This window comes from Eublepharis macularius, chromosome 1 (genome assembly GCF_028583425.1).
Source record: "Eublepharis macularius isolate TG4126 chromosome 1, MPM_Emac_v1.0, whole genome shotgun sequence".
NCBI lineage: Eukaryota > Metazoa > Chordata > Lepidosauria > Squamata > Eublepharidae > Eublepharis > Eublepharis macularius.
Genome location: NC_072790.1, coordinates 72,114,525 through 72,137,889, shown reverse-complemented (window position 1 = coordinate 72,137,889; position 23,365 = coordinate 72,114,525). Strand labels below are relative to the sequence as shown.

Sequence of the window (23,365 nt, the reverse complement as noted above, 5' to 3'; positions counted from 1 at the left end):
TTTGGGGATTTTCCAAGATGGCTGAAGGCCATTTCTGCCAGAAAAAAGCTAGAACATCTGACATTTAAGTATCCTGAAAACAGAAGAGAAAAAGGAATTTATCCAGCTAATTACAAAACGCATACCCTATTCTAAAGCCTAATTCCTGACTGATAATGCTGTTAATACTAAACTTCTCATGACATTTTTGTAGGATGTTAGCGCTAAGTCTAAGCAGAGAGGCACTTCTTGCTTACTCCTAAGAACTTTACCAGGTCAGACTGTAAGTCTATTTTAACCAGCATTATTATTTCTAGCAGGTTCCAGTGGGACGGAAGTACTGAACAGCATACTGTTTAATGAGAATACTTAAGCACAGGGCTTTTTTTCAGGGGGAACGTGGGGGAACAGAGTTCCGGAACCTCCTGAAAATGGTCACATGGCTGGTGGCCCCGCCCCCTGATCTCCAGACAGAGGAGAGTTTAGATTGCTCTCCAAGGGCAACCCACTGAGTTCCACCACCTCTTTTCCCAGAAAAAATCCCTGTTTAAGCATGAGCAGGAAGACTTGAACATTTTATCAAAGAAGTATTGTCAGTCCTATCTTTTGTATATTTGTAAACAATAGTAATACATAATCTCATTGCTGTGAGTTCCAGAAATAAAGAGGGGAAATAAAAAGAGCATTTTAACAGGCCCTCTAGTTTTAACATTTAAAAAAATTATGGTATCTTGGTAATTGCCCTCAAGCTCTCCTCATTCATCCCCCTTCCCATTTCTTCATGGAATTAGGATTAAATCTCCCCCAATTTTTAAAGTTCAGCATGGGCAACATGCTGAACTTTAAAATAATATAGTCTATGCCTGAATATAATTGCATCCATTTCCTCCAGCAAGTATATGTGCCCAAATAAAAACGTAGTACAGAGTTACCAAAGTCAATTAAATTTCTTTCAACACCTTTACTGTTTTCTCTCATAAATGAAGGAGTCACTCTAGGGAATACAAGCTTATGAGCTGCTGCCTCCCCATTCAACTAGCCAAGAAGCTAGAAGTAGATTTTATTTTCTGGTTCCCTAAATTTCTATTGTAAATTTGAAAAATCTAACTTGCATTGAGACTACAACACTGGGAGAAAGGCTTATTCACTTTGTCCCTTCATTATTTTCCCAAAATAAATTGCATCAAGGAGCTACTATTCATCCCTACTGGGCCAAGAAACAGCTCCACAGGAGCCACTTCCATAAGAACAGCACATTGGAGAAAAGGATTAAACCCATCATAACAACCTTGATCAAATTCAACCCACCCCCAGCTATTATTAAAAAAATAAGCTCTAAGAGGCTTGAGCAGGCTGATTTTTCACTTTTACCTGACTCTTATCATTTCATGCTTCCTGGAGCATACCTAGGCCTCATCAGGCCATTGCAGGAAGGATGCTTAAATTTTTTTTTGATGAATTCAGTTACATTGTTTTGAATTCTTGAGGAATCCACTGATCACAGGTGGTTCATGGTCACAGAGAATATCCCTGCCACTGAGCACTAATTAAAGGGAAGGGAAAGTTGCACCCTTACCAGTCGGCATCAGGAAACAGCCACAGCGCTGCTAGGATACAGCAGGGGTCCCCAATGTTTTTTAAGCCTGTGGGGACCTTTGGAATTCTGACACAGGGTAGTGGGTGCAACCACAAAATGGCTGCTGCAGGAGGTGGGCCCAACCACAAAATATCAGAGAGTGAGGTTATGCGTAACTCTAACAGTAAATCTTCAACATTTCAGGCAGAAGTTTTAACAGGATGTCCTTTAAAATGAACATATCATTTTAATATATTTTCTTGCACACACAGCTTACCTTCAGTCACACAGTAAAGGCCCTTGTGCTACAGTGGCAGCTGTTGCCAAAGTGTTTTAAATCAGATCTCAAGTGGCCAATAAGATGTCCCACAGGGCAGAAACTCCATTTGACCCCAGCCACTTTCTAAAAGCACTTGATAGGCACCAGAAAAGGAGTTGGCAGGTGGCATGGGCACCACACTGGATACCTGTGTGTTAGGGTCACAGCTGCAGCATGTGATGGGCACCAGAAAAGGTGTTGGCAGGTGGCATGGGCACCACACTGGATACCTGTGTGTTAGGGTCACAGCTGCAGCATGTGATAGGCACCAGAAAAGGTGTTGGCAGGTGGCATGGACACCACACTGGATATCTCTGTGTTAGGGTCACAGCTACAGCACTTGATGGGCACCAGAAAAGGTGTTGGCAGGTGCCATGGGCACCACATTGGATACCTCTGTGTTAGGGCCACAGCTGCAGCACTGTGCAGGCATGCAGCTGCTGAGCAGGTAGTGGAACCCAGCATGAACATACATCACTTGCTGGTGCCAGGTTCAACTAGCCACTCAGGAGTTATATACCCACATGTTGTTCTAGTAAGTGTGTTGCTCAACCTACTTCAGCATGTTCAGTAGTGTTGGGATACTTCCTTTAATCCACACCTGCTGCCTCTGAATATGTAGAAATCTCTACATATTGTCCGTGGGTGGCCTGGTTTTGCTGCTGTCATTATTGACAATAGGCCCAACCACTTTACTATTAGATACAGGGATTTAGAGACTGGAGATCTGATAACTGATTTGCAATATCTCATCTAGTTCAGCATTCAGTGTGGTGATACACGTAAGCTAGCTGTTTATTATGTATGGTTCAGTCTGTTTAGGATGTGCCTAGTCATAAGTTGGTTACAATTTACAATGCACTAATCCATTTAATTGACTTTAAATGGGACTACCTTGCAATGAATTGATAGGAGTACCAGCATGTGATACATAGATAAAACTCCAACTGTACACTTTCAATCTTAGAATCTCAAACTAGTTAAATTAACTCACATTTTCAGTCTAAATTTAGAAGCTAAAAATGCTGCAGTGAGGAGAGGCACAGAACAGCGATAAAGAGCTATTATTGACTTGGTGATTATTTGTGACGTCAACTAGCAAGGTACTTCATATCATACAAAATATTGCATGAAAGACAGCCAGTGTGGTGTAGTGGTTAGAATGTCTGACTAGAATCTGGGAGACCCAGGTTCAAATCCTCCATCTGCCATGGAAGCTCACTAGATGATCTTGGGCCAGCCACACACATTCAGAATAGCCTACCTCATAGAGTTGTTGAGAGGATAAAATGGAGCAAAGAACAATATAAGCTTTCTTGTATCACCACTTGGGAGAAAGATGGGCCATTATTGAGGTAAATAAATAGGTAAGTTGCTTAGCCAACATGCTTAATTGTAAGTATGTCTGCATGTTACGTAGTAAAAAAAACAATGAATTACTAGCACTAATAAATGAGAGCTAAAACGATTTGATCAAGTATATACCTGCAAAGAATTCTTTTATTTAGAAATATATATTAGAGGAGACTGTTGCAAGACCCCTGGGCTAATTAAAAAAAGAACTGGGAACACTGTGTCACAAGGCGTTGGAAGCAGAGAACAAGAAACCAAGTAGGCACAAATGTTGAGGTCTGTTACTGGGTGCCAGAAATCAGTCAGAGAGATGGAAAGCTAGTTTTTGTTCTATCAAAATATTATCCCATTAGATCTTTTTAGACATCTGCAACTACAATAGCAGTTAGCACTTCTGTTCTTATCCTTTGGAACCATTCTGTTGGCTCAGACCTCAGGTTCATGCACAACAAATTTCAGAAAGGTCTGAAAGGTATACTTGGAAAGCTAGCTCTTGCCAGCTCTTTCCTGGCCGTGCTCCAGTGCTTTAAACATACAGAAATTAAGCAGGCAAAGCGTTTCCTATCTCTTTCTCTCCATGCCATGAAAACCTTTACCAGTTTTTTTTTTTGGTGTAGCAAGCTGTTGCCACAGGCGAATGACCAATTAAAAAGTTGGTTAGTGTAAATGCCACACATTCCTTCACTTTATTAGTCTTTAACTTTGAGTCCTCACTTTTAGTACTCTCCTCCTTATTCATGACTTAGCACTGTATTATGGTAATATGTTGAAGGTTATAGACTTTGAATTAATTCACCTCAGTGACCCTTGCCTTTGCTGTGGGCAATGGGATTTGAGCTTTGTTGATTGCATCTTTAATTCATATGCTGTATTATCTAGTCAAGTGCTATTTGTAAGGGGAAAAAAATCATTGTACAGTAAAAGGGGGAAATGGCGGGATGTTCAGCTGTACTGAGAGATGCTATTTTGGTTACTGGCCTTTAGATAAACTGCATCAGCACAAAATGGGCCACTGTAATTTCATGTCTGAGATGCTCTGATTTGGGTCTATTGAACTATTTATATTTGCTGCATCCCTCCTGTGTTATTTCATTAATCACATAACAAGCCTTCCATTTCTCTACAGAACACGCTAACTCTAATTATCTCTCCACTGCACAGATGTTTCCTCATTTAGATGTTTGGTGCACGGCCATTTGTCACTCTGGTTTTCACACAGATTTCAGTTTGCATTACATCACTCTAATGTCTTTTCTGTGTCTGAGCCCTTGGGGGTTAATATGTCCCCTCTGGATAACAAGACAGACATATGTGGCCTAGATAGGTTCCTGTATAAAATAGATACTTTTGTCCATATGGGGACTGTTTGGAAAAGATCTATTGCTTTTATTCGTAATCCTGCAAGATGCTTTGATTCCCCACTCCTCCACTTGAAGCCAGCTGGGTGACCTTGGGCTAAACTCAGACCAACTGTATGCATGTTTACTCAAAGAGTAAGTACCAGTGTGATCACTAGGCCATACTTTCAGGTAAACAAGTATAGGGCTGCAGCCTTATTCTTAGTAAACATCCTTAGGCTCATACTGAATGCTCTTCGTGTTTTACAGTTGTTTTACTTCTGTTCTTTACAAACTGCGATACTGGCGCCGATCTAATTCTAACCAATAAAAGAATTTCTAGCAGGATTCTTTTTGCCCCACATTTCCAAGAGCGCCCTTTGCATGCTGCATTGAGGAGTACAAGGAGAAGAACCTGATGTGGTTTGCCCATGACTTCTCCCTGCCCTCCTACTTCTTGTGTAACATCCAAAGTGAGAAAATGTCCATATACCCCTCCCCCACAATAAACTATGCAAATATACACCTCTCTCCACAGAAGGAGATGTGCCAGACTCCTTCTTTAGAGCTAGGGGGGGGCACAAGACATAGCAAGTGGCACAGTAGGTTGAATTCTCACCTATTTTGGAAGTTAGTTGTGCTTTCCGTACCAATCTGTGTCAATCAACATCAGTTCATTCTGTCAGTGCTACAAGGGTGTGAATGGTTGAGTTTACATCTTTCTTTCTTCCAAGCTTGGAATTATTCCATGGTGTCTCCAGGGCTTGGCATTTTTCTGTTCAGGTGCATGCAGGAGGTTTCAATAAGACTTGGATAGTGATAGTGACACCTTGCCATATGTTACCTTCCTCTGGAGCCTGATACGTTTCCACCTATGGCAAGCTGCGGGTCTTCCATTTCCTGAACAAAAGGGTTGAAACCGCAGCTGTTTTGATTCTAAGAGGAATCCTCTCCTCCCTAAGAACTGTGGAGAAACTATAGGTATGTACCCCACCTCCTACAGCCTAGCTTGTCCGCCCACTCCCCTTAAAAAAACTGCAATGGGCAGCCCAGGAGCAAGTGCTAAAGGAAATCCTCTGCTAATTCCTTTTTCTCCTCCGGTATTTGCCCTGTTCAGCACTGTCCCCCCAACACAATACCTCCCTGCTGCAATCTTCTTTGGCTGTTCAGCTGGCAGGCTGATTATAAATAATGGCATTTTCTTTCTCATGGTGTGAATAATCTTCACCCCACCCGCCAAACACCAGTGCCTCCTCCTTCCCGCCCCCCCCACAAGTCTCTAGAGTTTTAAGCACGTGAACCTGTTCTGCCTATTCTCGAAAGAGACCTGCAGTGTGGAGAAAAGAACCAGCCGAGAGCAGTGGGAGCATCTCCTCTCCTCTCCGCTACTTCCAAAAAAAAAAAAAAGGCATCCGCGCTCCCCCGCCCCATCAGCCCTGAGGGGATCCCTCCCTCTCCTCCCCAACACACACACACCAGCACCATAAGCGCCCAGGGAAGCAGCCTGCCGCGAAGAGGCTCCCTCTTGCTGGATCTTTCTTTTCCCAGAGACTGTCCGCCCCGATCGCGCCCGCCAGCACCCCCAAGAACGGCCAGGGCCAGAACCGCCGCTCTCTTGGACGCAGGACTTCGGAGGAAGCACCGGGAAGAGTTCAGGACACCCCCGCCCCCCTGGTCCCGCTGCTTCGGGGCCGGAGAAGGATAAAAGGGAAGCGATGTTCCAAGGGAAGGCGACTAGCGGGAAGCAGCGGCGTTGTGCGGAATAAAAGAGGGGAGCGGGGAATCGCAGCCCCCAGCCCCTTTGCTAAGAGGCAGAAGGCGCAGAGAAGCGGCAGCCGCGGAGAGGGTCCCCGTTTGCAGCGCGACTTCCCTCCGACGCCAGCCGGCTGGACGTTCCTCTCCAGCCGCTGCGCCGCCTCGGAAAGACGGGTCTCCCCAACCCCCGAGGGGTCACTGGCCTCTTGCCTCGGCAGGCTCCCAAAATTCCGGTCTCCTCGCCTTCGCCCCCCAAGCGGCGCCCCGAGCCCCACCCTCCGCCGCCGCTCTACCCCGGGCTGCGGGGGCCAAGGCGGCTGTTCCCTTCCCCTCCTCGCCGGGTGCCGCTCCGGCTGCGCTGCGCCGAGCTCCCCAGCGCCAGGAAGCCGGGCGTTTCTCCGTGCGCCCTGCCGCCCGCTCCATGGCGAGGGGAGCGCAGGCTGAATCTCCGGGGCGGAGGAGGCGCCGCCGCCGGCGCCAGCAGCCCGAACGCCCGCTGCCACTGCCGCTGTTGTGAGGGCTGCAGCGGTGGCGCCCCGGCCGGCGAGGCTGGGAGCGGGCGCGGCGGGAGCCCCAGCATGAAATCGCTGCTCCTGAGCCGCTTCTTGGTGCTGCTGCCTTGGGCGCTGCTGGTGATCATCATGCTGGACGCGGACAGCGGCCGCCGGGCGCCCCCTCCGGCGGCCCTGCTCGCCCGGCGGCCCCACGCCCAGCAGCCGCAGCAGCACGAGGGGGCGCCCCGGCGGCGGGAGGCCGAGCCGCAGCAGCCCCTGCTGCCCATCATCTATGCCATCACGCCGACTTACAGCCGGCCGGTGCAGAAAGCCGAGCTCACGCGGCTGGCCAACACCTTCCGGCAGGTGGCGCGTTTGCACTGGATCCTGGTGGAGGACTCGGCGGTGCGCACCGAGCTGGTCAGCCGTTTCGTGGCGGGACTCACCGCAGCCGGCCCGCCCTGCACTCACTTGCACGTGCCCACGCCGCCTCGCTACAAGCGGCCCGGACTGCCCAGGGCCACGGAGCAGCGCAACGCCGGCCTGGCCTGGATTCGCCAGCGGCACCTGCACGCGCCCGCCCCGCAGCCCGGTGTGCTCTTCTTCGCGGACGACGACAACACCTACAGTCTGGAACTCTTCCAGGAGGTAGTGCCAAGGAGGGGAGGGAGAGCGAGCACGGGGGGGCCCCTTTCGACTCCGCTCAGCGCAGGCACAGCCTTTTCCCTCAAATGAGCGCCGAGGCCAGGCTTCGCTCTGCGTGCTGCCCCAAAACGAGTCCCCGTTTAGGTTGGGGCAACTTACTTTCCACGGCAGGGAGCGTGAGAACTCGCGTAAGCGCAGGCTGTTTCCCTGCCCGTAGCTTTGCTTGAGACCTTCGGCCGCGCTCGCTTTCGCCCTGCTGCACCAGCGCGTGGTTGCGACGGGCCGGAATAGCCGGGACTACCAGCTCGCTCTCCACACCTCCTCGGCTGCTCGCACCGCACCGCACCCTTCCCCAGCTGGCGGGGCTGCCCAGCTCTCGCCTCCGCCCTCAGGCTCTCTCCGCGGGCAAGCTTGCGCCCTGGGGGGTACCCTGCTTGCATTTCGCCGGCTCCTGCCCGGCATGTTTTCGAATGTTTTTTCAAGTACATCGTGTGGAGCGTATTTTCTCCGGGCTTGTGTTGTGGTAGACGGGGCTAAAGTTGAGCCAGAGTTTCCCTGCCAACTTTCCGGTCTCTGAAACAGTAATTGAGCAAATGTGTTTTAAAATCTGCGAAGTGCCCTTCTCCTTCCTCTAAGTAATACTTCCTGCAATTTTACAAGTCTGGAAATCAATTCTCTGGAAACCTTTGCTTTTACAAGTAGAAGCAAAAGTTTCCAGAGAATTGATTTCTAGATGTAAATATTACGGTATTTACTGAAATACAAGACTAGATTTTTTCACAAGTGCACCATAAAAAAAGGGGTTGCATTACATATTTAAGTTACAGTTACATTCAACAATTGTCTGTGTGTATAACATTTTAAGGGGGTTGCCTTACATTAAGGATTGTCTTCCTTTCGAGTACATAGGGTAGCTGCAGGTCCTTCTTCAGTCCACCCATGTGTGGAAGCCAAGATACAATCTTCTCAGACTTTTTTTTGCTGCAAAGACTCTGAAAGTTTAAATGCAGCCATGGATTATCCAAGGATTTGCTGTTTTATTTCTTACTTCATTTTTCCTTCAAAAAACTCTCCCTATATTACTGCACACATGCATACATCCCTTAGCTGTCAAGGTTTTTTCATATATTCTTACAGAGGTTTCCTGAAGCTTTGAAGTTAATACCAGCATTTCAAAGCTTAGTTCATTTTATTTTTAAAAAGTATATCCCACTTTATCGTCCCAAAGTGGTTTGCCAAAAGTTCTCATAATAAACCCACATTTTAAAGGCCATGTTGAACAGTCTATCTAAGACTAAAGAAAGGACCAAAAGGATCCCATCTGGTACCGTCAGCTGTTTACTGTGGATAGGGGAGCTGTTATCACAAACAAGGAACTCTTCCTTTGCTTGGCTGTAATCCCTTTTCTCATAATTGCCCACTCTTTGGAGCAAAGGCGGGGCGGGGGGGGGATGTTTATATAAGTGACTGAACACTCTGTCGAGTATCTCGGATATGTGATACAGAAAACTCTCCAGGCTTTTGAGCAAAAACAAGCTTTCTTCCTTCTCCCTATTTCCAGTAAGAGTTATTGGAGAATTCATGGAGAGGGGGTGGTGGGGAGCAGGAGACCCATTTGCCAGCTTTCTTTTTGATTTCCCCACTGGCAGGATGGAGCATTTTGCACATAAGTGTGTCTCTTCAGTAAGGCATACAAGTGTAACGTTGGTAAAAGGGAAAAGAAAGGAAGTGTGTAAGCTTGAATGCTGTGCAGAGACTCTGAAATCAGCATTCAGGTAAAGGATGTCTTGCTAGCTGCATATTGGGATAAACATCCTCTGTTATAAAGGATTTCCCTTTCTTCCAGAACACTCACAGCTCAATAGAATATAATCTTTCCATTCCCCTACAGGAGAATATCTTGGCTCCACAGAATTCAGTGGAATTGACATTTATGGTTTGGTGACCCTAGATAGGGGCAGGCGTCTGTGTTGTCACGTACAACCGATTTCTCTCTGTTTTGCAACTAGGCCAGGCGCATTAAGAATCAATAGATTAAAGCCAAGGCACTGCGGAAAGATGCAGAACACATTGAGTCCCTGAAGAGAGGGTCGTTTCGGAAAGCCTGCTCAGCCCTGCTGGTGTGTGTTTAGATTTAAAATGTGTTCGGGTCTCTTTCAATATGCTGCTGGCAGGTGTTGGTCTAAACCTCCCCCCTCCTTCACATCATTCAGAAGAATCTCTCTTCCTCTCCTTACGTGGCAGCCTCATCCAGTGGAACTTTTATGGGAAGTGACTGAAAAGAAGGAGTTTTAGTTGTTCTGTTGCTGTGGTTTATTTTCTGCTATGTATTTTCTGCTGTGCGTAGCTCTTCCGTATTGAGAGAGCTCAGGCATTCATCTTCTTGGCTGTAATTATTTCAACTGCGCTTTCTATTTGAACTGAAAGCTGGTGGAGTTTTACTTCAATGGAGGGAGTCGCTTGAAAAGCTACCCCGTTCCCTAAAGCAGTGCTGAGGTTAATAAAAAAAAAACCTTGTCAAGGCAGGATTCTATTCTTTTAAAACTGAAATAACTCACATAAATGAAAGCAATAATTAATCAGGACAGGAAAAATTAACTGCAGCTAGAGCCAGCATAGTCAGACTATGCCAGTTGAGGTCACTGCTGAGTAACTTCAAGCAAGAAGATATATACCCAGATTGGGTTTTGTCAATTGTTGGCTATTCTTCTTTTTTTAAAAAATCTGACACTTAATAAAATAAGTACAACTGAAATCCTTTTCAGAATGTAAATTGCAGGGTTAAACTTGAAAAGTTAGAGAATTAGAGAAAACACACACATTCTCTCTCTCTCTCTCTCTGTTCTGTGCCTTCACTGTGCTTTGGTGTGGGAAGAGCGGTTTGCTTTGAATAGATTCCTGTTTCCATCAAAGAGCATGCTGGGAAGCTTGGCATATTTGCATGACAAGGAAGGAGGAAAGTCTCCAACCTCAGGAGGCGATTGGTTTCTAGCGCTGCTATTGATGGATGGAACTGTTCTGAGAAAAGGGTAGGTGGGTTTTGTATAAGAGGGTATAAAAGATCACCTGTTTCTCTGTATTGATCTGGCACCTTAAGAACCTGCTGAAATTCTTTGAGAATGCCTCAAGCACATTTTACGTCCTCGGTATAAAGAGCTGGAGAAAGATGCTGTTTCATTCAACCATTGATTCGAATCTATATGAGTGAAAACCTGGGAAATAATAATGATTTCTGATTTGACATCCTGTTCAATCTCCCTTCCTTCTCTCCCCCCTGCAGATCTAGATCAGTTTACAAAAGCTGCACTGCCTTTTTGCCCCATGTGAAAAGAGGCTAACCTCCAAGCACATCACGTGGGGCAGAAATCCAGCCATAATTTCTCTCATGAAACTCGATTAATGGCAGGCGAAAGAAAATTGATGTTTAGTGCTTTTGCCCCCAGCCTCCCAGTCACAATTCTAGCTGCTGATTCCTTGAGCCAAGAGGAGCTCTGATTTAAGAACCATTTCAAGTGTGGAGATTATATGGGTCAAACAGTATAGGTAGGAGATATATATATATATTTAAAAAACTCTTATATTCAGTTTCTACCCTTTTTTAGTTGGTTGGCTATATACCTTTGAACAGAAGTTGCTGCATTTCCCGAGTTGCATGGGTGAGATTGCCCTCTTACCAAATATATCCTATGCATCGCTGTTGCTAAATTTTGTGAATAGCTAAAGGAGTTTTCCTTGTGTTGCAAGTGGGTGGCCTGTATTACATGTGAGCAGTATGGGGGTGTGTTTGGCCTTGAGTACACCCTCTGTTTTTCTTAAACATGAATGATAATTCAGGGCTAGCTTTTTAAAATATCCAAGTTTTGTGACTGGCAGGATAGGAAAATCAGCAGCTTTGCATAAACTGGTTTTGTGTCCATTATTAATTACGTGTTTTATTTCTTCTATTTATATCGTTATATAATTTTTCTCTGTCTACTTCCATCCACTGCACGGTCTTTTGTCCCAAGTCTTATTATTTATTCTGATATTTATACCCTGCTTTTCTCCACAGTGGGGGCCCAAAGCAGCATACAACATTCTCCCCTGCTCTGTTTTATCCTCACAATCACTACACTGTGAGTAGTGGTCACCCGGTGAGCTTCTGTGGCAGTGTAGGCATTTGATCCTGGGTCTCCCAGATCTTAGTCTAATACTCTGACCATGTTGGTGCCTTTGCTTCCATCAGTCACCATAAGGGACAGAAAGCAGCTTTTTATATAAGAGAACAGTTTTTCAGAAAGCCAAGTTCTCATCTGAGTCCAACCCATGCTGGATATCCAGAATGACAACAACCTCCAGTGAAGTATCTACTTGAATAAAAATGCTACAGTACTCCACATCAATTAAAACATAATGGAGATGCATTATATTGACATACAGTAATGTTTGCATCTGAGCAGTTCAAGTAATGTCACTGAAATGATACATAAGCTCTTAAGTGCTCGTGAAATGTAAGTAAGATAAGATTGGGAAAGATAGAGCTTCCAAAAATAGGGGCTTATCTCATTGATCGCCTCCTCTTGTTCCAGATCTATTAGTTAACGTGAATGTATGGCCCATGGTCTACATATCTGATTGCATTCAGTGGATTGATGAGAAGGGCTGATTTAACTTTTTGCCTGCCAATCAAACCACAGAAAAAGGGTGCAACTATGTCCAATACAATTCTGTATTTACTTCGAGATTAGTCCAGTTTGGCACATGCTCATCAGGGCTTGGGAGCTAAGTAGGGTTGGCCGTGGTCAGTACTTGGATGGGAGACTACCAAGGAGGACTGGAGTTAATACAGTGAATACAGTGAAGAAGGCAAGGGCAAGCCACACGTTCTGATCTCGTACCTGGAACACTCCATGGAAGGGGTTGCCATGAGTTGGTTGCCACTTTCTTCTTTGCCTCACTATGTCTGTAGGATTGTTGTCCTAGCTCATTTGGGTGGCCGGACTCCAACTTTGAGAACAAAAAGGGGAGGAATGGATAAAACATTCCAAATTCCTGGAAGCTGGCAGACGTGTTAAGGGACCAGCTCTGCTTGGACCTTAAAAAAAAATTATAAATTCCAACTGCCAGGATCAAATGTTTATATTATTTCCCCCCAGATCTGCAATGAGAAAAATAGTGTAGTACAATTAAGTATGTGTATTTGTGTGTGTGTGAAATAGTCCCTTGATAAGAATACACCTACATTGCTGAGTATAACTAATATTATTATGAATGGAGTTGTACAAACAGAAAAAATTATGTTCTGGGGATTTTGAAGTCAGCTTTGAAGTTTTATTATTTACACTTTTGAAAAACAGCTGTTAACTTCAAATGTGCTCATAGTTCATATGGACCTTGGAATCATATTGGGGAGTCATGGCAAAAGTGAGTATTAGAGCTGTTCAGAAAATACCACAAAGCTGTTTCCTCCAAAATTAATATATTGTACTGATGATCAGTTTCTGAATTGCTGTTGAATGGTTGCCATGGTGACTGTCAATTTAAGTGTTCTGTATCAATCCTTGCATTTGTAAACAGCCTTATATAAGTTGAACCTGCTGTTTGAGAACAGGTAGGGCAAACTACAATAACATAAATACATTTATAACAGGTTAATTTGAAAAAAAAAGAACATGATTGTTCTAATGAATATCGTAAACTGAGGCATCACAGACATTATATTTGAGTTTATTACTTTGGATATTGCTCATGATATGAGGCACTACCATTCTCTTTCCCTGCCAAGAGCATTGCTTGACAATAAGAGTGAACACAGACCTTGAATAGAGGGCTGGAGGAGAGGAGGGGCTGGTTAAGCCTGCCCCCTGTCCCCACTTATCTCCCTCTGGGGTGAGAAAATACCTGGACTGGGAAGATGCAATTTGTTGATGCAGTATAATGCTGTAGATTAGTCTTAGGAAGTCTTGTCTTTCTATGTCTTGTTTAGAAAGAAGAATTCAGTTTCTGTAGGGCAGACAAAATTGAGGTAGGGCTTTGTAAGAGAGTTTTGGAAAACTCACCCGGTATCTTTCTCCATCAGAAGATAAGTTACATGGAACATACTCAGAAGAAGACCAGGGTCGAATCCACATTACTCCTTCTAAGTCGCATGTTCCCCGCATTCCCCACGCAATCCCGAGTGCCGGTCACATTACCTCATTAAACAGACGCATTTCATTCGCGTTTCTCCCGAATATGTGGTCACAGGTTTTCAACGGGAGTTTCACGGTGGCCGTGAACGGTCCAATGCACAATTTACGCGGTTTTTTAAAAAACCACCCCCCTTCCTGTCTCTCCAGCCGTTCCGAGAGTTCCTATTGGCTGATTCAACTTGCAAGTGCTCCGTAGTCTGCAAAAGACTGTTTTTGACTTCATAGCATTGGATTTATTGATTATGCTGTTTCTGAATCAAATCAGGTAATTTGAAAAATCATTTTGGGGTGAATCCACCCTCAGAACGGACTCGCGAAACTTCCTTTTTAACTGTTTTTTATTTTTTTTATTTTATATTACTGTAATATCGAAATTATGAAATATCAAAATAATGACACTCCAAGGAAGTGAAACTTCAGTAAAATTCAGGCACTGAACTGTCCTGCATAGGAAATGCCCACAAAAGCTTCCCACATGCTTCCAAATTTCCAAAAAAGAAACGGGAGAGAGCCATCAGTGCTGTCAGTGGGGGAAAGAGAGGCATCATTATCTTCAATGGTGTTTCTTTATAAGGCAAGATCGAAATAACGGAAAAGTGCGCTCAAAATTTTTTTAAAAAAATGGGCGGGAAAAAAAGGTCCCGCCCAAAAAAGCGGTTTTCGAGCGGCCGTGTGACCGGAGGGACGCGCAAGAAAGACGGATTGGAAGCAAGAATGTGAACGAAGAGGAAAAAATCGTGGATTGGAGGCAAACGGAAGATATGCGATAAACATGCGGGTAATGAGTGAATGTGGATTCGACCCAGCTGACAAATATGGAATCAGTATGGAATATTGGAATCCTTCATATTGTTCCCAATTTCTTCAGCAGCAAAGTTTGAAATGGAAAAGGGTATCCAAGTTGTGTCTTGGTATTGGTAGAGATCTAATTCTGACGCTGGGAAAGCTAATGGCATGTCTCTTGAGTTCTACTACAAAACCAGCATGAAAGTGCTGTCATAATAAGATATAGTGCCAGCACAAAGGACAGCAAACATCCTACTATGCATCTACTCTTAGCTTCAATATTAGCAGCTCTGCTGTTGATTCAATGATACAACTATATTAAGCAATGGGATTGCAGATGGTGGGGCCTGACAGGGTCTTCGACCTCCAGCTGTAGAGTGTTTTTTTTATTAACTCAATGAGTATCTTCCTTCCTGTGCTACAATTTAATGGCAGCCATTGATGTTTTGGGGCTCTTCAGCCCTTGTCTAAGTGCATCCTGGTTTGGGTTAGTTGGTTGCTGATTAATATAGGTCATACCCCACAGAGATCATGCCCAAAGTGTTCAGTGTTCATCGTCTAGTCCCTGAGCAGAAATAACAAGTGCTTTTAAATAACTAAAAAAAGGTGTGCAGCCATGAAAGGTCCCAGGATAACCTTGGGCCAGTTGTTCTCTTTCAGTGTAACACACCTTAAAGTGTTGTTGTTATAAAATGGGGGAAGAACCATATATACTGTTCTGAAGTCCTTGGAGGGATGGTGGAATAAAAAGGAACTAGACAGACAGGTGAGGTGCTTAGAATGCTGAAGTGCCCAAGGGGAAACACATGTTGGGCTCAAGCTCTGATGTCACAGAACAGCAAGTATATCTGCAGTTCTAGGGTATCGAGGCAAGTGGAGAATTGTCTATTGGATAACAACTTTAAGGCCCAAATCCCCTGCATGCTGACTTAATCCCATTAACTCAGTGGGACTTTCTCCTGAGTAAACGTGCACAATTGGGCTGTTATGCTTGTAAATGCTTACATTAAAAGTTAACTCATGCTCATCCAACTCATTACATTAAAAATAGCAATATAAAGGTGATATTTGTGCTTACTGCCCACAATGTTATCTTCTATTGCTACAGGAAGAGTATGAATTCTATGTATTAAAATAATTGTATAATAAAAATCAATCCATAAACTTTAAAATGGGCTTTTATTATTTTAAAAGCTGGGCCAGTGTATTAAAGCTGCAATATAATGGAAAGAAATTATTCCTCAAAATAAGTGAAATAACTGAATCCAGTATTTTTCACACCCAACCAAAATAAAGCAGTGGTAGGGCCAAATACCTTTTTATTTGATCATCTTTATTGAGGTTTTTACCTGAAGTCATTATAACCTCTGCTTTGTCCCCTTTTCCTGTAGCAGTGGAAAATGATGTTGCGTACAAAACCCAGGTAATCTTTAGATACTATTTTGCTGCTATTTAAAATAAAATTGAAATGAGTATAATTGAGCAGTGGTTACCAGTTCCAGGAACATAGCCCCATAGCTTAAAAAAACAACCTTAATAGGGTTGCCAGGTCTCCTGGCAACTGTTGAGAGGTCACGGGGGGTACTTACTGTTGTTTGTTGCTGCATTTGTGTACTTCTGTGCAATGATGTTTCTCTCGGCTACACATCGTTACGCTGTGTGCAGGAGTGCACACTTCTTGCCAGGGCCAGTTCTTACCATCCCTTCTGGTATAACTGGAAGTGATGTCACGTGTGGGTCCATTTGTCTGGGCTGCCTGCGGATGGCTATTTAAGAGGCAAATTGCTGGGAGTTTGTCTGCCATCAGCGGGCACATGACAAGCCTACACCTTAAAGAATAACAACTTTTATTTCAGCATGGACTTCGGTAGTTGAGGCAGGAGTTTCCAAGCCTTGCATTTCAATCTTATGCTTGCAGGAGAAAGTCCCAGTGAGATAAATGGGATTGAGTAAGATCTTGTGGCTTTGCTGCCTTAAATTCAACAGACTTTTCTCCACTTGTAACATGCTATCATCTCCAACACCAAAGGTCATTCTTGATGGGACTTTTGTCATCCTATGCTTGAAATAGAGGATAGGCTATTGTAATATTATAGCTCCTGATGAGCGTTGTATAATTTCCTGATGGAAACCAATGAAGGGGAACGCAGTACTCTTTTATTTCAATCTCTTCTAAATAACAGTACTACATAGAATAAATACTGACGTCTCGAGTAATTTAGTTAAGTTCCAGATGCAATTCAGTGGCCCAGTCAAGACAAACTGTTCCTTTAGGAGTGTGCAGCTCTTGCAAGAGAACTGTTGATGCAGAGAGGAGAGGAGGGGAGTCTGGAATTCTGTACACTGATCAGTAGGTGCCAGAGAGGATAGGGACTGAAGCTGGACCCATTTTTTAAAAACTATACCTACGGAGAACCATTTGGGACTTCTGACCTAGTGGTGGCTTTCCTTGTTTAATGTTTACATTGGAGTTAGTAAAGAATTCAAGAAGTTCAGTGGATTCATGTTCCTGGAACAGTTTTGCATGAAACTCTTCACTTTGAATACCAATGATGCCAAATTTTAGTTTTATACATACCCGAGTCTTAATTATCTTAATAATGTCTATCTTTGCAAAATGAAGCTGTTGTGCCCACCTATGTCTCTCTCCTTACGTGGACATTTCTGTCAATAGAAGCCCTGAAGATGCAGAGGTGAAGAGATGGGGTACTGCCAAGAGTGAATAATTATCTTGTACATAGAATCAGCTTGTCATAGCTGTATTTTGGAGCTCAGGGCACTATACATTAATCCCCCTCCTCTATTCTATTCTGTCCAGTCCTATGAGGTAGATCTCATTGAGAGAGCATGGCTGGCATAAGGTTACCCAATGAGGTTTCTAGTGTCTAGTTCAAAACTAATCATTATATCAATTTGGATTTCTAAATATATTATGAAGCAATCTTAATTTCAATTGCTGCCTTTATATGTTTTGCACTTAATATTAGCGCCTCATGATTTTTCTACTTGATTTATGTACCCATTCATTCTGTCATTTGCTTCTGGAAAAATATGAGTGAAAGGGAGAGTTTAGGGGTGGGTAAAGAATGTAAATAATATGACTGTGTTCTGTAAATGTGTACTTAAAACATTCAAGATACCTTTAGTATGAATTGCTAGGTATTTTGTTTCTCCGAAGTACTTGTTTTCAGTAATGTGGCCTGTTTTTATGATCACTGATAGAGAAACAGTTCTTAGAGTAGACTTTGGATTATATTTGAAGTGAGATTTCACCCCCAAATTCTTTGCCTTTTTGTGTTAAATGGTCTCCAAGATGTTCTTTGAATGCTTGATAAATCATCCTTGCACCTAATACATACCTGGTAGTACATTATTATAAATGGCACTGGTATTTCCCTAGTGGCCAGTTCAGTAGAGTGGACATAATTCCCACCTTGCAATATTCTTGATTCACACAGAATTGATCAAGATCGAGAGATTCTTTTGGTTTCCAACCCTAGCAGCTCTGTTAGGAACCTGTGGCCATAGCAGAAGGCACAAAGCCTTCTGTTGTGCTTTTGAGTCTGTGCCAAAATGTTATAATACCAGCTCCCACAGGATTGGAGAGGCAATCCTTTGCAAGTAATCTACAGATGGGAGCCCAAATGGTATGACGGATTACCAATTACCGTTCCAGAGCTTTTTAGTGAAATCTAGGGGGAAATATTTGAAGGAGAGAAACTTAGTGGAGACTCTCATATCCTCAGCAGCCAGCTGTTTTTGTGTGAAATGCAGAGGGGCGTGGGATTGTGCATGAAATATTTAGTGTCTTGATGTGTAAGCAAGTAGGGTAGTAATAACTGTATAGTTTAGGCACTTATGTGGATTTTTGTGCAAGATAGATTTACATGTGCCAGGCAAATAGAAGGGGTTTCATCATTGTGGGTAGCGTTCTGCCCTCCTAGACCCCCAGCCCTTTCAATTTATTTATTTATTTAATCAATTAATTAATTTAATTTGTAATCTGTTCTCCCCGCATGCGGGCTCAGAGCAGATTAACAACATATAAATACATATAATAAAAACAATTAAAACTCTGCTAGCAGTCATATAAATACAGCAATAAAAACATATTAAGACAGCCCACCTTCCACCCTACATCTGTGAGCACATGAGCGCTGCTGTCTCTGCAGTTGCTGCCATGGCAGTTTGCATACGTGTGAAAATCTTCAACCCATGTGATTCATTGTAACATTAAGTTTGTACATAATGCAAGTGCAGTGACAGACACCGCCCCCCCCCTGCAAGAGGCCAAACATTATTTGCATTTAAATATGGTATCCACTTGGGTGGAAACTTTTTTTTTACATATTCAGATAATCCTGGTATTGGTGTCAGAAGCAGCAGCATCTTTTGTGCATGTTAAGTACATGCTGGAGTGGGGGGTGGTGGCTCTGCCTATAGTAGCATGAAGCTGCTTTAAAAGTTCTAAAAAGTAACTTTTGTCCTTTTATGCCACTTTTAACAGTTGGAGAGATGGGAAGCAAAGAGCTACTATGATGTGATGCCCCAAGAACACCAGACCCTGCCCAGTGCCCACTATCTCCTGGTTCGCTATTATATATACAAGTGGGGACCTGCAAGGACTTGCGGGGGACATCTCATTTCCCCTTCCCCCACTATGTCCTCTTTTCCTTCCTTGTCCCTCCATAGCATCTCCCCCTTTTCCTGCTTCCTTCTATCCTTTCCATCCACCATTGCCTGACCCCTCTGTCTTTACCTTTTCCCCTTCCACTCCAGGCAGCCTTCCCCCAACGGCATAGTAATGTGTCAGCTGAACCGGACCTGAGGATTCTTCACTGGGGGTTCTTTTCCTGTATCTTCTTCCCCACAACTATTTCCTCTCTCCCTCCTCCTGGCAGCCTCTATATGCTCACCTTTCCCTACATTCATCTCTCCTTCAAACCGACTAAACATCTTACTTGTTATCTGTCCCCATCTTCATCAATATGTATTCCTTTACTTCATTTATATACTACCTTTTGCCACAGTGGGGACCGAAAGCAGCTTACATTGTTCTCCTTGGCTCCATATTATTCACACAACAACCCTGAGAGTAGGGTTGCCAGTAGAGTTCAGATTCAAACCTGGGTCTCCTACTCTGAAACTCTAACTGCTACACTACATTGGCTTTTGTTTGTCAGGAGGTGGTTGCTGCTGGGCCAGGCCCCAATGAGTCCTCCTGTAAAGGCCAAAACAGCCCTGGAAAGGGCCCTGGCCCCTGCCTTTTCCTGACAGAAACCAAGCCTGGGATACTGGTTATGGTTGCTTAGCAACAGCCACTGAGATCATCTGCTTAAAGCTACAGGTGTTCCTTTTATCATTTTGAGATTTCTTTAACCATCCCTTTAAAAAAAAATTCCGATTTTTCTGCAAACCTGGGGCATGTTTTATATGTTTTAATGTCTGTTGTTTACTGCTTTGGAGACCCTCTTTGGGTGGCAAAGCAGCCTATAAATGTAGATAAAATAATATTGTCTTTTAAAGAGGCTAGGGGACTCAGCAGTGCACTTTTTTCTTTGGGGGTGAATTAGATGAGTTGTTGGGAGATAAATGATCAGCTGGTAGGTTGTGTGTGTGTATTTAAACTCTAATGCTGGAGAATGAGTATCTGATTGGAGGAATAGTGACTGCTCTTAACCCTTTCACAGTAATGGAGAGGGGGAGAGATGAAGATTTATTTTTATCCTTGCAGATTGGAAAGTTGTGGGGGTGGGATTTAAGTTTAAGAATGACTTGACGTTTCCCTCCCATACCACTGCTACTGCAGTCAGATTCCCAATTGACAGCACTTCAGGGAGTTTTTTAAAAAGACTTCCGGGGGACTGATGCGGACTATGGAGTTGCAGAGATTTAAGCAGATGTCCAAGGAGTGGCATAGCCTGAATTACAAATGAATCTGAAGAAGGGGATCTGTGCTGCATAGGGATGTGCACCAGAAACAAAATTTGGTGTATCTCGGATCTGGATTTGGGGGAAGGCATACTTATTAGTATTCAGGCCCCAAGTACCAATTTGGTACCTGGACTGGAGGGTTTTTTTTTCTGGGATTGTTAAATTATTTGGGTCCATTATCTGGGGGGAAGGGCAGGGCTGGAATGACTGGTTTTCAAACAAGTTGCACTGAAATTGCTTCAGAGCTGGTGTTGCCTGTCCACTAAAGAACCCCCAAGTTTCAAGTAGATTGGATTATGGGGTCTAGTTCTGGGGGCTCCTGAACAAGGCGCTCCCAGCCACCCTCCCTTGTTACCTTGGAAGGGGGGTGGGAATTCCATGCTTTCTCCAGGGCAAAGAATAGCCAAACACACAAGAGCAAACAAAGCAACTACTTGCTAAAAACTTCCCAATGTCAACTGAACCAACAAGCCCCACAAAACCAATGTCAAACCACAGAATCCCAGCAGAACCCAGGGCCTAAATTCTGAACATCACCAGTCCACCACCCTGCAACCAGAAGTTCCAAGACCAAAGAAAAGGTTTAAAAGGTACCAGAAAGATAACTAAAGCTGGTCCTTCCCTAACACCACCTCTACAATCCGCTAGGCCCAAACCCCCTTTTTTAAAAAAGAGGAAAACTTGAAAAAATAATTTTAAAAGATATAAAATTATCAAACCACTTCCAGAATTATCTGAGGTAGACAGATCAAAGCAGCCAAAGGCATACTCCAAGAGATCTTACACTGTAATGGGGTCAATCTGCAGCCCAGACCTGCTTCTGTCTTCTTTGGTCAGAAAGAATTTGAAATTAAATTTCTGAGAGAATCATGCTGTTGGGAATACAGCTAGAGCTCCCCCTAATGTGCGATCCTTTTTGCTTGTGAGAGCTGCCTCCCCTCCCCCCCCTCCCCGCCTTCACATTGCTTGGAAAACCTGTAAAGGGGAGAGGACAAGTATGGAGCTTTAAACCATGGATCCTAGATATTCCTGAATATTTCTGGGAATATTTGGGTTCAGGATAATGGTATTACAGCAATTCTCAAGTATATATTTGGATCCCAAATATACCCCCCAAAATATTGATAGGGTGTTTTTTTAAATATAGTTTTGGACTAGATATATCGGAGCACACATCTCTAGTGCTGAGCACTGTTTTGATGTTATGGATCTTTTTGAATGGAGGTGGACTCCAAAGAAAATAGTAATTGACATTAAGAGTCTACAATGCTTCAAACACTACTGGTAGCAAACTATCAGGAAGAGCACCATAGAAAATAGGGTGGGAGAGAGCAATAAAAACCCAGCAGAGGGGACGGTGAAAGTCTAATGATCTGTTAGGCAAAGAATTGGTGGTCTTTGGCTCATGATTACAGAAATACCTTTAATCTACTTTATTTTAGAAATATCACAGATTTCAAATAGATTTGCTATGGACCGCAGGCATTTGAGCTTCTTCCCCCATGCCACAACCCTTATCAGAATTAGACTCTTGCAAGTGTTTGGGGGGGGGGGGAAGGGAATTTCATCCCTAAAATGCCAGCACTAGTAATACTAATTTGTAATCAAGTTAATTTCCCTGATGCAACAGTTTCCTCCAATGATTCAAGGGATATCCTGTAATAAAATTCTTACAGTATATTCTAGATGGTTTATAATAATGAAAGTGTTAATTATTGGCTTGCACATGGCTTTTCATTTGCATATACATATTTTATGTTTTCCAGATGTATATTGTGGTCTAATAGAATAATGTTTTTACTGGTTCTGTATACTATTTTTAAAGTAAAACCAGCTCTCTGAAGCTATATAGGCCTTTTATTTTCAATTAATTAAGAGAACATTGAGTACATGTATAGATGTGTGTTTATATACATAATATCCTTCTTTTTGTTTTGTTTTGCAAAGCTGTATCGGGGCAACTGTACCAAACTGGTTTAAAAGGAAAGCTTAAATAATATATGAGTGAGGTTTGCATGAATGCTTGAATTCTTGCATTTTGTCGAGTACAAGAGGCTTGCGTGGGTGATCCTGTAATCTTTTATGATGCCCCAATGACTATAGTTGCAAAGCCAAATTTTGTTCATTTTAGCAACCCTAAATGAACACTTACAGCAATACTGTTACTTGATTGTCAGTATTTTATTTAGATATTTATACCCTACTCAGTGGGAACCCAAAGTAGCTTACAACACTGTTTTCCCCTCTTCCAGTACATATGAATGAGTATATAAAAATCATTTTACTACACTCGGTCATATAATATGACCAAGGTAAAGAACCTGGGGTGGGGTAGTGCAGAACGAAACAGGCTTGATTCTTAATGGTGGGGGGTCACAAGGTGTAAGGTTTTGCATGAACCAGGAACCCCAACTCCTATTTCTGGGCGCTGACTACTGCCGCTCCAGACCTCAGCCAGAAGGAAGGCTCCTGTCCGCCTGTCTTGTGAGACTTTTCAGTCTCTGGGTTCTCTCTGAGGTTGTACCCATGTACAACTCATGAATCTAGGCACAGGCTTAAATAAAACTTTAGTTGATTGATTAACAGTGTTGCTGAACATAAAGCACTCAAATTCAGGCAACAGCCAAAACAACCTCTCTGTCGCTAGCTAAACTCTGCCTCTCTAAAGCTTATAAAGCTTGTTAACTTGCATCTCTGAATAGCTGGTTGTTTCTCACCACTTTGTTTATCATGTATGTCCTCTCCCATGTCATGCTGCATGAGGCATGCTGAAGCGCCAAGGAGCATGGAGCCTGTAGCTTCTCTCTCAGATGATGGTGAAAGAATGATAGAGAAGGGAACTGGGTGAGCTGGGAAGCCATCTTTTAGTACTTCAGCCATCACCCTGCCAACCAAGAGCCAATCAGGGTCCAGCTACTAATTAGCGTTTCCAGTTATGTGAAAGCTGGGGAATGTAGATTGAAACTCTGAGAGCCAGTCTCAAGGTCAAATCTCTAGGGAACAGAGACTGGTGTGCA

At 43.5% G+C, this 23,365-nt stretch overlaps 1 protein-coding gene across 1 annotated transcript in view; it reads left to right on the top strand.

Moving 5' to 3' along the window:
- The first annotated feature begins 6,897 nt into the window (after positions 1–6,897).
- Positions 6,898–23,365, top strand: part of B3GAT2 (beta-1,3-glucuronyltransferase 2) — a 35,897-nt gene continuing 19,429 nt past the window's right edge. Inside the window, exon 1 of the mRNA XM_054978462.1 lies at positions 6,898–7,461. Within this exon, the coding sequence (XP_054834437.1) occupies positions 6,898–7,461 (564 nt within the window). The remainder of the gene's footprint in view (positions 7,462–23,365) is intronic.